Genomic DNA, 14,098 nt, shown 5'->3' with positions numbered 1-14,098 from the left:
ACCTACCAATCTAAACAGTCCATAGCTGTAGACAGCACAAACAGCCATGAGGGTGTGTGAGCCTGCCCAGGCAGGGCCTGATTCTGTATTTAGTGTGAGGAGCAGCACAGAAAAATGTGTGCTGAGAGTACGCCGCTTCCCCTTCCAGCCCATCAATCAGATCAGTCCAGTCATTTCACCTCTCAAGGGGAATAGTGAAGGAAGAGGGTAGAGAGAAACCAGGAGTGTTGCCCTAATCACAAATAGAGACGAAAAGAAACATCACAAATAGGGAAGATTCCTCCAGAAGAATAGACAAAAATGTAAAACTATCAAAACTGTACTAAAACTTTTAAGAAATAAACAAGGTGCTATGACAGATACCAACAGTACGATGAACCTATACATATGTAAATTATTTTCAAAGTGAGTGCTATGGATTTATCCTCCTCCCCAAATTCATATGTTGAAGCTCTAACCCCAAATGTGAATGCATTTGGAGACAGGGCCTATAAGGAGATAATTAGAGTTAAATGAGATGTCATTTAACTGATAGAAAGGATTAGCACCCTCATCCAAAAAGACTCCAGAATGCTCATTCTCTCCCCTGCCAGTTCTCCTTCAACCAAAAAGAGATCATGTGAGCATACAAAGATTTGGTGGCACCTGCAAGCTGAAAGGAGAGGCCTCAGATCGAAATCTACCTTGTCAGCATCTTACTCTTCAACTCTCTCAGCCTCCGGAACAGTGAGAAATAAATTTCTGTTGTTTAAGTCACCCAGTCTACGGTATTTTGTTATGACAGCCAGAGCAGACCAATACAATGAGAATAGAACTCTTCTCTTTCCATCTATCTATCGTATCAACAAGAGAAATATACATAAAATAGAAATCTAGAAAGCTTATGACATATAACTACAAATTTTTATATTTATCTCCATAGTGCCTATTGAATGAAGACCATTATTTGAACATGATATAAACTATAAGCTGACCTAGATTATAAAGTTTTTTTAAATGTTAAATTAAAATGTGGGTCCCTTAAAAATTATATTTAAATAAATTATTTTCAAGATTGAGTTTTGTATTAATTCTATCTCAAATAATATCGCAATCAATCAATTAAGACTTTTCACTGTTTACTTACTCAGTTGTTTCTCTGTTGGGAACTTTTCTCATGGAGAAAGCCACCATTGCTTTGAAGAGATACTCTTCATTTGCATCCCAAGCATACTGAAAGAGAAGTAACACAGAGAATGAAAAGTAGAGAGGCATGGAATACAAACTGGTCCACTGGGTTGTAACTGTGGCCACAGTGGTGTTGGTGTGTGTGTGTCTGTCTGTGTCTCCCTCTTTCATCTTACACAAAAAAAGACTGGGGACCATGATAAATCATGTCACCATAATGTTTAGGATAGAATCTCCTGGTTATTCTATCACTGCAAGTGTGCTGTATTTCCCACTGCACACTCTTCTTCAAAATCTGCAGTATTAGTAACCAGTCAACAAACAGGGCATTTGGACATCTCATCCTGTATGTAAACAGTTGATTCCTTTTCATCCTTTCTCTCTCCCCTCATAAACTGACTCCCCATCTCAGCTTCCTTTCCTGTATTCATACCAGTACAAGTTTTCATTTTCTTAGCTGAAAACTTGAGTGGATGTGCATGGGATGGGCTGAATTGTATTTCCCACAAAGAAAGTTGTTTGTTAAAATCCTAACCCCCAGTACCTCAAAATGTAACCATATATGGAAGACAGTGTCTTTACCCAGGTGATTAGGTTAAAATCAGATCATTAGGGTGGGTCCTAATCCAATATGATGGGTGTCATTGTAAGAACAGGAAATTTGGACATAGACACAGAAGGAAAACATGTGAACACAGCCACCCAAAAGCCAAGGAGATGTTCTGGAACACATCCCTCTCTCACAGAACTCAAAAGGAAATCAACCCTGCTGACACCTTGATCTTGGACTTCCAGCCTCCAAAATGAGAGGGAACAAATTTCCATCATTTAAGCCACCGAGTCTGTGGTAGTATTATAGCAGCCCTAATCCCAGGGACGGGGTAGCCTGGTGGGCTGCCGTCTGTGGGGTCGCACAGAGTCGGACACGACTGAAGCGACTTAGCAGCAGCAGCAGCAGCAAACTAAGGTGGCTGACTCCACATTTTAGGTATGTAATCTAGCATAACTGGAGAAAATCACAAAGCAGTGTGCCTTAACTCAGTTCATGGTGACCTACTCTCAAACCGCCTGGCATCCCCTTATTCCATTTGGCCCTTCTCTGGATCTAAACTATATCAGTTTCCTCTGTGCATTCAATGCTGACTGGAAGCTGTTCATTGACTTTGAACTATGCTTAAGTCTTTCCCATTAAAATAACAAAACCAAATCACTTTATTCAGTCCTCCTTCTTCTACCAACTGTCGTTACTCTCCTGCCCTTCACAACCAAAATTCTTGAAGGAGTTGTCCATCCTCCTGTCCGCAGCTGGTCACTGACCACGTATTCTGAACCTCCTCCACCTGCCTTCCCGTCCCTGCACTCCACAAAGCAGCTCTCTCATGTTACCAATGATCTTCACGTTGCTCAACACAATGAGCGGTTTTCAGTGTCCCCTCGCCTGGCCCCTCAACAGCACTCAACACTCTTGAACACTCCCTTCATCTGAAAGTACTCTCTTTCCTTTCCTGACACAGCATCCTCCTGGTCTTCCTGCTGTCCCTCTGCCTCCTTTGCAAGTTCTTTGAGAATCACAAAGCTCAAGGCCAGCCCCTCTCCTCTGGCCATCCTCCACCTTCCTCATCAGCACTGTCATCATCACTTCAGTGCAAGAGATGCGGGAATGGATATCTCAAGCCAGTTCAATAATGTCTCAAACTCAGTAAGTCCAAAATCCATGGTTTTCTTATCTATTCTCAGTTCCCTGAGTCATAAAGGTGCCACCATCCATCTAGTTGCTTATCCTTGACCTATCCTCTTCTCTCCCTTGTCATCCCATCCCATGGCTCTCAAATCCTTTCACTGCCCCTCTCTCCATCAACACACCGGACTCCAAATGGCCATCATCTCTCACCGGTACTGCTCCAATCGCCTCCCAACTGGTTCCTTCTGTCTACTCTAGTCTCTTTGAGTCTGTCCTCTACTCTGTGGCCAAAGTATCTTGCAAACACATTCTGTCATGACACCCCTTCCACGAAACCCCCACTTGCTTTAGAAATAATACCAAAACTCCTTAATACAATCCATACATTCTTGGGCCTGACCCCTCCTTTCTCTCGAAACTTATTACATGCGATGCTCCTCTTCGCTGCTCCAGTTCCAAACACCTTGGCCATCCTTCCACCCTTCTCTTCCCACGTTCCTCCCTTGTAATAAGCCTTTGCATGTGCTAGTCCCTTCACCCTCTTTCCTTGTATTCCCCAAGTTCACTCCTACTAGTGTTTTAGACCTCACAGTAAATGCCAGGTCCTGTGGCCTCTAATGAGGCCAAAGTCCCTGTGGACTTCTCTTTCCTGAAATGCTTGTCAAGATCGCACACTTGCATTTGGTTCATTGGATATGCAACCAATCCCACGACTATAAGCTCCCCAAGGGCAAGGACAAGTCTGGTTTTAGCTGTACCGTGTCCTGAGCATCCAGTGTGGTGCCTGCCCTCAGAGGATTCTGGGAAAAGCAACCCTACGCACTGGCAGAGATGGTGGATTCTGCCGTCAAACCTGACCCCCTGCCCCCTGCTGACTTGAGATCCTGAGTAGGTCACTTAATGTCTTTGCACCTCTGTTTTCTCATCCACCTAATGAGAATGGGAATACCCATGTCATCGTCCTCAAAAGGCTGTTGAGAGAGCTAAATGAGCTAATGTGGGCAAAGTGATTAGAAGGGTCCCAGGTACAAAGTAAGCTAAGTTCTGAAGGAATGCTGGTGTTAGAATGATTATTACTCACTGAGTGAACAAAATGGTGGATTGCCTTGCAAACCGAATATGTCCAAGTTTCTTCAGCATTTCTTTTTATCATCTCTAGCCTGAGGCATCTCTCACCTTCTATTGGAGAAAATTTTCACAGACCACACTGGCAAACTGAAACTAGAATGACACAACTCCATCTCATTAATTGAGAGTCTTTACTGTTCCTACTGGAGAAGGCAATGGCACCCCACTCCAGTGTTCTTGCCTGGAGAATCCCAGGGACGGGGGAGCCTGGTGGGCTGCCGTCTATGGGGTCACAGAGTCAGACACGACTGAAGCGACTTAGCAGCAGCAGCAGCTTTACTGTTCCTATAGCTACTGTAGCCCCATGAGTGTTTTTTTAACTTTAATTTCATAAACATATATTTCATGCTGTTATCTTGATATTTGAGAATTGAAGACAAGTGACCAGAGAAGTGGAACGTTTTGTGCCACGAAAGATCTTACATGGGTGAAACATGCCCTCTTTTCAATGATGAGAAAAGTGACTGACAAAATTCGAATGACCAGTACGGTCAGGAGCAGAGCCCAAACCAGGCCTGTTTGGGGTAGTACAGAACTTCGCATATTTTCCAGGATACGCCACAGATTAAATACTTCAGGCAAAATCACTTTATTAACAATTTCTATTTTACTACAAATCGTTTTGCTTTAAGAAAATATCAGATTTGACATCTTTAGAAGTAGTTTGTGCAAGTTTAAGATAACTATGCACAGAGGCTCATTATCAGAGAAAGCAGTGTTATTAGCAAACAAAATTTTAAAGGAACATGCAGGATCTGCACTTACTGCCTTATCTCCCAGGGCTGTTCTGATACTAAGTCTCACTTTAAAAGCATTTTCTGCATCTGCCAGAGAGAAAAAAGAGAGCAGTACATGATGATAAAATCCATCAAAATGGAGCCTGATAAATCCTAATATTTAATGTAACTCAAATCAATAGACCCTGGTTCAATTCCTGGGTTAAGAAGATCCTCTGGAAAAGGAATAGGCTACCCACTCCAGTATTCTTGCGCTTCGCTGGTGGCTCAGCTGATGAACAATCCACCTGCAACGTGGGAGACCTGGGTTTGATCCCTGGGTTTGATCCCTGGGTTGGGAAGATCCCCGGGAGAAGGGAAAGGCTACCCACTTCAGTATTTTGGCCTGGAAAATTCCACAGACTGTGCAGGCTATGGGGTCGCAAAGAGTCGGACACGATTGAGTAACTTTCACTTTCACTTTTTTTTTTTCAAATCAACAGAACACAGATTGCAATTAAACTGTCCCTAAAACTTCTGAAAGTTTAACTGCAATCATCTTAGATGGTTGAAAATTTTCTTTCAAACTCATAAAACATTCACAGGCTCAAGTTTCAAGCCACAACACATCAGCAGATTTAGAAAAATAAAGAAGTCTTTCAGTCAGAGACTTGTCAATCATTCAGAAAACTGTTAATCTATTTTGAAGTTTCAAGGCTTACGTACCTGGTCGACAGAGATCGGCATGAATAGCAGTTACTAGAAAAAAGAGCAGCCACAACATTCTTTCAGAGTGGAAAACACAAGGCAAACGGAAGAAAAAAAAAATTCACCCTTCACTTAAAGCTGCCTTAGCCATTCTGTGACCCGGATTAGAATATGAGACAAAGAAGCAAGCCACCACCTAAAAGGTTTAATGATTAACCCCCATCATTTGGGTTAATACTTTGATAGAAGCAGCCCATCTCCTGTCAGTTATTTATGAAAATCTGTTTGGAAAACAGATTAGCTGTCCTTCCCAAACTCTACCTCCAAAGAATGTTTTCTCTGCTGACTCAGAAGTTGGACTCCTCCCCAGCCCTTTCTTCTGTTGTCTGGTTAAATGCACAGTGGAAAGAATTAGTCCTTTCTGGAAGTTTACGATGTGAACTCTCTGCCTTTTCAGGACTGAAATATCTGGCTTATAGATAGACTATCTTAATTTAGGAAACAAACATCACTCCTTTCTATCTCTGGTGAACAAAGGACACCCTTCTAAGACTGGCTTTATCTGACTCTCACCTCCACAGGTGAACATTCAGGAGAACTTCCCAATCAAAGAGAATGCTTTTGGTCAGCCCTAAGGCCTGGTAGTTGTATAAAATTAAAGTTAATGACATAGAGCAGTGCTATCCAATGGAACATTCTGTGATGATGGAAATGTTCTATATCTGCAATATATAGCATGTATACAGCACATACAATGTACTAGCCACTAGGCATAGGTGGCTGTTAAGCACCCAAAATGGGGCTACTGCTGCTGAGACACTGAATTTGTATTAATTTAATGTAAACATATTTGGCTAGTGACAATGGTCAGTGCAGTTATACAACAGTAATTAGGAACTACCTACCATGAACTGGGGCTTCCCTGATAGCTCAGTTGCTAAAGAATCCGCCTGCAATGCGGGAGACCTGGGTTCGAATCCCTGGGTTGGGAAGATCCCCTGGAGAAGGGAAAGGCTACCCACTCCAGTATTCTGGCCTGGAGAATTCCATGGACTGTATAGTCCATGGGGTCTCAAAGAGTCGGACACAACTGAGCAACTTCCACTTTCACCATGAACTAGCTTCGCTGGACTATTCCTCTAATCCTCAAAACAGCACCCCGCATTGCTGTGTTATAGTCAACTTACATACGAGAAAACTGAGGATTCAGTGTTTAAGGCATTGGTGGCAACAGGAGGAGTGGAATGGGTGTCGCTTTACCAGCCTGGATGACTTACACCTGAACCCTATCTCCACCATGCTGAACCGGACTGTGTTTTGGGTCATCACTGGTCAAAAGGGACATTGTAACAAAACCTCAGAGATGCTCTGAGGACTATGGCAGTGAGCAGAGAACCATCCCCTCACGGGCATTCTACAGATGCCAATCAAGCCCCCAGCAGGCCAGTGTCAGGGCCTTCCTCTCTACCACGCAGCCTCTGCATGAGTTCAGTCCCCAAATTCTACCTTGTTGCTTAAAAACCATGAATGGAAAAATTAGATTGGATGACCCCACTGTTAAATAGAAAATTTGGATTTTTAAAGAAACAACAAGAAAAATATCAACAACTACACTTCTCATTTCCCCTTCCTGGTTAGGGTGATAGTTTATTGTAGATGACCCATTGCTGTCAGCTAACTCCACTTAAGGAGCTTTTCTTCATCTCCTTCACCTTGGTTGCCAGGATACAGAGTCAGGAAAAGTTGTTCTAGAGAGAGACGTGGCCCAGTCTCCCTGGGTTCTGGAATGAACCCAGTCATTCCAGAAATTTTACTATTGGGGGAAATGGAAATTTCCTAGAAGGAAGGGCCTACATAGCTAACCCCTGAAAATAAAGTCAGGCTAGATGAACTTATCTTAGGAAATGTTAGACCAGATATCGGCATCCTGCGGGGAGGAGGGTGGCAGGGGATAGATAGAGATTGTAACAAAACTGATTAGTCGCATATAGTAAACCCCTGGAGAGATAGGAATCTGATTCAGACTTGCTTTAGCCTTAAGACTTCATAAAAATATCAAGTATCTCTTTTGCTTTTACTTAGGAGGACTGCAGACAGTAAAACAGTGAACTGTATTTAAGCCATTCATTTGAAAAGAGAAGAAACTCTCTTCTCTTTTGAATTACGATTTCTCAATGTTTGTTGCCTCATTTTAAAAATCAACAGAGAAAAGGGCAACAGAAGTTCTGTACAGAAAATACAGAGAACCAAAAAGCGAAAAGTACAAAATACCTATAATACCACCCATACGGATGACCAGTGTGAATATATTTTAATAGTTGAAACACACGTTCCTTAGCCTTGGATCTTCCTGTGTGTTCCCTTGTGACATTATTGTCGTTTGGTCTCATTGTAGTGGCCCTGTGAGAACAGGGCAGCATCACAGTGAGAATCACATAGGCCCTTGTCTTCTTCCTTACCCTAATGGGAATGCTGCTCCCCACGGGATCTGGTTGAGTCATTTTACTTTTTTAAATATAATTATTTATTTATTTTGACTGTGCAGTGTGGCTTGTGGGATCTTAGTTCCCTGACCAGGGATTGAACTCATGCCCTCGACAATGAAAGCACAGAGTCTTAACCACTGGACAGCCAGGGAATCCCCCAGTGTGTCACTTTAAATTTGATATATTGTAAGATAAAAGCACCTTTTATTCCTAACTTACTGAAAACTTCCTTTTGTCAAGTGACATTGAATTTTATCACCTGCCTTTTCAATATCTATTAATATGACCCTAGAATTTTTACCACTTGGCATGTTATATTAAAAAATTTCTTTAGGTTGATCCAATCCTTAGATAAACTTAGTTTGATTACTTCTAACTTGCTTCTGGACTTTCTTGCTGTGTTTGTTTTCTTTAGCTTTTTAAATCCATTTTCATAGAAGAATACCATTTAGGTTCCTATTCAAGTGCTGATCCCTTTTTCCAGTCCTTACAGTACCACCTTGAAAAATGGTATAGAACGATTTGTAACATTATCTACATTTACAAATACTTGAAAATGCAGAAGAAATGAAATATTCAGAGTTGAAGAATTTAAGACTATATATATTTTGGAGGAAGAGTTCTTAATTTTAAAACTTTCTTATAATGTCATTAATTGCAGGTTTCTTATTTCTTTCCCCTTTCACTGTTTATGGTATCCAAGAGAAGCATTCATTTCATTAAGATTTTCCAGTCTTCTCATAGACTGCATACAATATATATCTCATAAAATACTCCATTCATTGTTATAGTCCCTTTATATTTCCCAGTTATATATTAATTTTTTCCTCATTTTTCCACTGTTCTTTCCAGAGATTTACCTACTCTTTTTATTGGTTAATCAAAGAAGATCTTGCATTTAATTTTTAATTCCTCTGCTTCCTAATTCATCCAGCTTTACAGTTATTCTTTAATCTCACCATCATACTGGTTTTCTTGTTCTTTTTATAACTCTTGAACTGGCTAATAGGCTTATTTATTTTTAATCTTTCTCAGTTAATATGAAAATACCTATGGCTACGAATTTTCCTTGGAATATTGTTCTGGCCACATGACATAACAAGTACAAATGTACAGTGATCTCATTCTATTTTCTCAATAGTCTACAGTTACAGTTTTAATTTTTCTATACCCCAGTATTTAGAAAAGCATTAGAAAATTAGAAAAGTATTTGTCATTAGCAAAAGAAACAGCAGCCAAAAATGAAATGGTTAAAAATATTGCCTTTTATAGGTCCTGCAAGATGAACAGAAAAAGAAAATGTTTAGTGATAAGATACTGTCAATAACTTGACTTAAAACATGAAGAGTCTTTCTTACAAGGTCTGGATCAGTTGGAATGTACCAAAAAAGATTTTAACAACTAAAGAGCTTGAGAGTTTAGTAAAAGTGGTGAACCCAAAACTAGAAGCTATCGTTCTTGACTCTCAACATAGCGGGGTTTTTTCTTTCACTTTTCAAAATCTTGCACATACTTAGTCTTTATTTTCATGCACAATTGTAAGTATTAAACCTCCAGAAAATTCATATCCAACTTGTTCCATACAATGCTCATTTCAGCAATTTTACAAATAGGAGCTTAATAATTTATCAGTAACAGTGGTAATGATGACAACTAAAGTGGTTTCAAACATTCACAATATGGCCCTATTACTGGCAATGTTTAGAGTTTCAAGAATGCAGATAAAAAGTTGAGACTACTATTGCCATGAGCGATACAAAAGGCACTGAGTCTCCTGAGACAGGAAAGAGAAACTGATTTCTCCGTGCTTTTTCCTACTCCACAACATTACTGAAAAGCAGTTTCTTGGCACGTAACTACTGATCTGGAGAATGAATTAAACATGAGATCACACGAAAAGGAAACACATGAGTTGGTCTTTTGACTCACATAAGATGCCTTTTAAAGTTCATCCGAGTTGTAAATACATGTGGGTGATATGTATGCTCCATTTACCTGCGATAAAACAAGATGTAGTATGGAGGACAAGTGCAGCTTTGAAATTTTAACTGATTGCTTCATTGTCACAATCAGGTAATTTTCAAAACCTAGAATGACCTGAATACTGTGAGCTTTCATTTTTTATCTTTAAATATTTTAACCACCATTACAGGTCTATCTCAATGATCACCTCCTTTAAGAAATCTTTCTTTTCTTTTTGTTATAGATTCTTAGCTGTTGTTTGTTGTGGACTTGTCCACTCTACTAACTTTTCATTCTCTGTCCTGTGTTTCCACAGCATTTTGTTCACATTCGCACATGGATCTATTGCCAACATGATTTGTTTCTAGATCCTTCAAATTTTAAGTTCTTGGAGGGCAGGGATTATATTTGGTTCCATTTGCATTTCTCATGGCCCATGAATATTTGACAGTAAAACTGAACTATAAATTGGCAGTCTAAGGCATTTAAGACCATGGAAATTAAGTATCATGAAGTACACTGCAATTTTTTTGACTATCTCCACCAGAGAAAGACAATTTCCAGTACTTTGACAAATCAGGAACCCTGGGCTGTGGAAAACTTCAGTCTCCACTCCCAGACCTTATGCCCTTCTTAGATGAGAAAAAAAAATCCAAAGCTATAATATTCGAAGGCTAGTCAAATTTTGTAGGTTAATCAACAACTGTAACTTTATGAACCTTACCTTTTCACCCCCACAAGGTAACAATTTTCAGCTTCAGAGAAAGTTAATCACTAATCTTTAGAAATAAAGATTAATTCAGACAAACTAAGTGAGTATAATTCTGCCAATTTTATATTCCTAAGGTAGCAATTTAAAGAACACTTTCATAAACAGAATGCATATGTGACTGACTGTCTCACCTTGTCCATGAAGACCAATACATTCAAATGAGTCCCACGTACAATGTAAATTGTTGCAGGTACTATAGAAAGCAGGATGCAGATTCCTTAAGAAAACTAAAAAAAAAGAAAAAAGAAAGATGAAAACTCTAATTTGAAAAGACACATGAACCCCAATGTTCACAGCAGCACTATTTACAATAGCCAAGACATGGAGGCAACCTGAATGCCCATCAACAGGCAACTGGCTTAAGACGATGTAGTATAGATACACAATGGTATATTAACCATAAAAAAGAATGAAATATTGCCATTTGCAGCAACATGGACGGACCTACAGACTATCATACTCTGTGAAGTGAGACAGAGAAAGACAAATATGATATGATATCACTTTTAAGTACATTCTAAAATATATTACAAATGAATCTTTATATAAAACAAAAATACTCATAGACATAGAAAGCAAATTTATGGTTACCAAAGAAGAGAGGGGGTAGATAAGCAACAAGGATTTACTGCTATTACAGAGAACTATATTCAATATTTTATAATAACGTATAAAGGAAAATAATATGAAATATATATATATAACTGAATCACTTTGCTGTACATCTGAAACTAACACACTATTGTAAACCAATTATACTTCAATGAAAATAAGTGAAATTTTTTAAAATAAGAATTTTAAAAAAATGAGTCCTATGCAATAAAAACAAGATTTTACTGACATAGCCAACACTGCTTGGGTATTGTATTAAGAGTTTTCTCATGGTTTCAACAAGTCATGATACTTTTTTCTGGGTAAAAATTACTGTAACCATGCTCTATGGAGTACTATTTTCCATCCTTAAATCTTGTATCTGACTGCCAGTTAGTGTTACCTGATCACATTTAGCCCTGCCACCAGGTACCGCTGTTACCAACCTCCATAAAGAGGTAGAGGGCTTCCCAAGTGGCACAGAATCCACTTGCTAATGCAAGAGACGCAAGAGACGTGGGTTCCACCCCTGAGCTGGGACAATTCCCTGGAGCAGGAAATGGCAGCCCATTCCAGTATTCTTGCCTGGAAAATTCCATGGACAGAGGAGCCTGGTGGGCTACAGTCCATGGGGCTGCAAACAGTTGGACACAACTAAGTGACCAAGTATACACACACAAAGAGGTAGAGAGGCCCTGTATCTTTTAGGTTCAGTTCAGTTCAGTCACTCAGTCGTGTCCGACTCTTTGCGACCCCATGAATTGCAGCACACCAGGCCTCCCTGTCCATCACCAACTCCCAGAGTTCATTCAAACTCATGTCCATCAAGTCGGTGATGCCTTCCAGCCATCTCATCTGTTGTCCCCTTCTCCTCCTGCCCCCAATCCCTCCCAGCATCAGAGTCTTTTCCAATGAGTCAACTCTTCACATCAGGTGGCCAAAGTATTGGAGTTTCAGCTTTAGCATCAGTCCTTCCAATGAACACCCAGGACTGATCTCCTTTAGAATGGACTGGTTAGATCTCGCAGTCCAAGGGACTCTCAAGAGTCTTCTCCAATACCACAGTTCAAAAGCATCAATTCTTTGGCACTCAGGTTTCTTCACAGTCCAACTGTCACATCCATACATGACTGCTGGAAAACCCACAGCCTTGACTAGATGGACCTTTGTTGGCAAAGTAATGTCTCTGCTTTTTAATATGCTATCTAGGTTGGTCATAACTTTCCTTCCAAAGAATAAGCGTCTTTTAATTTCATGGATGCTCTCATTTTCCTAACAGAAGCTTAAGCTACCCTCATTCTGGTTGATACACAAAGTACATGAAATAATCAAAAGATCAAAGTTTTTGCCCTTGTGGCCAGTGACAATGACCTTGATCTTTCTACTGTATGAAATCATCAAAAACTTACAGTAAGAAATGTTTCTGAAGACTGCCTAAAAGACATAGATGTAAGACCTCTATTACTACAAATCGGAGATGCTAGATAAGTTTTTGCAACCACTCATTCATCCTGAACCCACAAAAGACATTGTTAATCTATTATAGAACGTTTTACTTTTGAGCCCGGACTCAATCACAAAACTCCAATGCAGTTATTCAGTCAGTCAACATGTGAGTTGAAACTTACTTGCCATCATGGGGAATAATGATCTTAACGCTGCCCTGACTAAGCCATACCATTAAGGGTCTGTGATCTCAAATAAACAGGAAAGTGTGGGTGGTTCACAGAATTGATTTAATAAACTGTGCTTTGTTACTGTGGCAACAGTTTACATTGAGGGGATCTGTATGAAATTCTTTAAGACACTTGCTTCCTACTTAGTTCATAGCATCCTTATGATGAGCAATTAGGATTTCCGTTGGGACTGAACATCAAGAAAAACTGTGCATCTCAAAAACAAACAAATGAAGCTGCAGGGCATTATGCTAAATGAAATAAGCCAGACAGAGGAAACAAATACCTTATGATCTCACTTATACGTAGAATCTAAAAATACACACACACAAACCTGAACTCACAGATTCAGAGAACAGATTGGGGGTTACCAAAGGCAGGGGGTACGGGGGAGCCTGGTGGGCTGCCGTCTATGGGGTCACACAGAGCCGGACACGACTGAAGCGACTTAGCAGCAGCAGCAGCAGCAAAGGCAGGGGGTAGAGGTGGGTAAAATGAGTGAAAGTACTCCAAGTTAGGCTTCAACAGTACATGAACTTTCAGATGTTCAAGTTTGATTTAGAAAAGGCAGAGGAACCAGAGATCAAACTGCCAACATCTGCTGGATCACAGAAAAAGCAAGAGAATTCCAGAAAAACATCTACTTCTACTTTATTGACTATACCAAAGCCTTTGACTGTGTAGATCACAACAAACTGTGGAAAATTCTTCAAGAGATGGGAATACCAGACCACCTCCCCTGCCTCCTGAGAAATCTGTATGCAGGTCAAGAAGCAACAGTTAGAACCAGACATGGAACAACAGACTGGTTCCAACAGACTGGTTGGAAAAGGAGTATGTCAAGGCTGTATGTTGTCCCCTTACTTACTTAACTTATATGAAGAGTACATCATGCGAAATGCTGGGCTGGATGAAGCACAAGCTTGAATCAAGATTGCTGGGAGAAATATCAATAACCTCAGATACGCAGATGACACCACCCTTATGGCTGAAAGTGAAAAGGAACTAAAGAGCCTCTTGATAAAAGCGAAATAAGAAGGGGAAAAAGCTGGCTTAAAACTCAATATTCAAAAAACTAGATCATGGCATCCGATCCCACCACTTCATGGCAAACAGATAGAGAAACAATGCAAACAGTGACAGACTTATTTTGGGGGGCTCCAAAATCACTGCAGATGGTGACTGCAGCCATGAAATCAAAAGATGCTTGC

General features: G+C 40.2%; 1 protein-coding gene across 14 annotated transcripts in view; it reads right to left on the bottom strand.

Annotated features, from left to right (window-relative positions):
- CLTRN (collectrin, amino acid transport regulator) overlaps positions 1–14,098 on the bottom strand; it is a 47,528-nt gene that overhangs the window by 31,220 nt on the left and 2,210 nt on the right. For 3 of the 14 annotated variants that reach the window (XM_070784281.1, XM_070784277.1, XM_070784282.1), the window contains exons 2-7: positions 10,752–10,847; positions 9,816–9,881; positions 5,419–5,451; positions 4,742–4,800; positions 3,930–4,069; positions 1,127–1,212 (exon numbers count right to left, since the gene is read on the bottom strand). In XM_070784281.1, the coding sequence (XP_070640382.1) occupies positions 1,127–1,212; positions 3,930–4,001 (158 nt within the window). In that variant the 5' untranslated portion in view covers positions 4,002–4,069; positions 4,742–4,800; positions 5,419–5,451; positions 9,816–9,881; positions 10,752–10,847. Of the gene's footprint in view, positions 1–6; positions 233–1,126; positions 1,213–3,929; positions 4,070–4,741; positions 4,801–5,418; positions 5,715–9,815; positions 9,882–10,751; positions 10,848–14,098 lie in introns of those variants that run through there. The other 11 variants (XM_070784287.1, XM_070784286.1, XM_070784288.1 and 8 more) reach the window with 9 other exon arrangements.

This window comes from Bos indicus, chromosome X (genome assembly GCF_029378745.1).
Source record: "Bos indicus isolate NIAB-ARS_2022 breed Sahiwal x Tharparkar chromosome X, NIAB-ARS_B.indTharparkar_mat_pri_1.0, whole genome shotgun sequence".
NCBI lineage: Eukaryota > Metazoa > Chordata > Mammalia > Artiodactyla > Bovidae > Bos > Bos indicus.
This window is presented reverse-complemented; position numbering and strand designations above follow the sequence as displayed.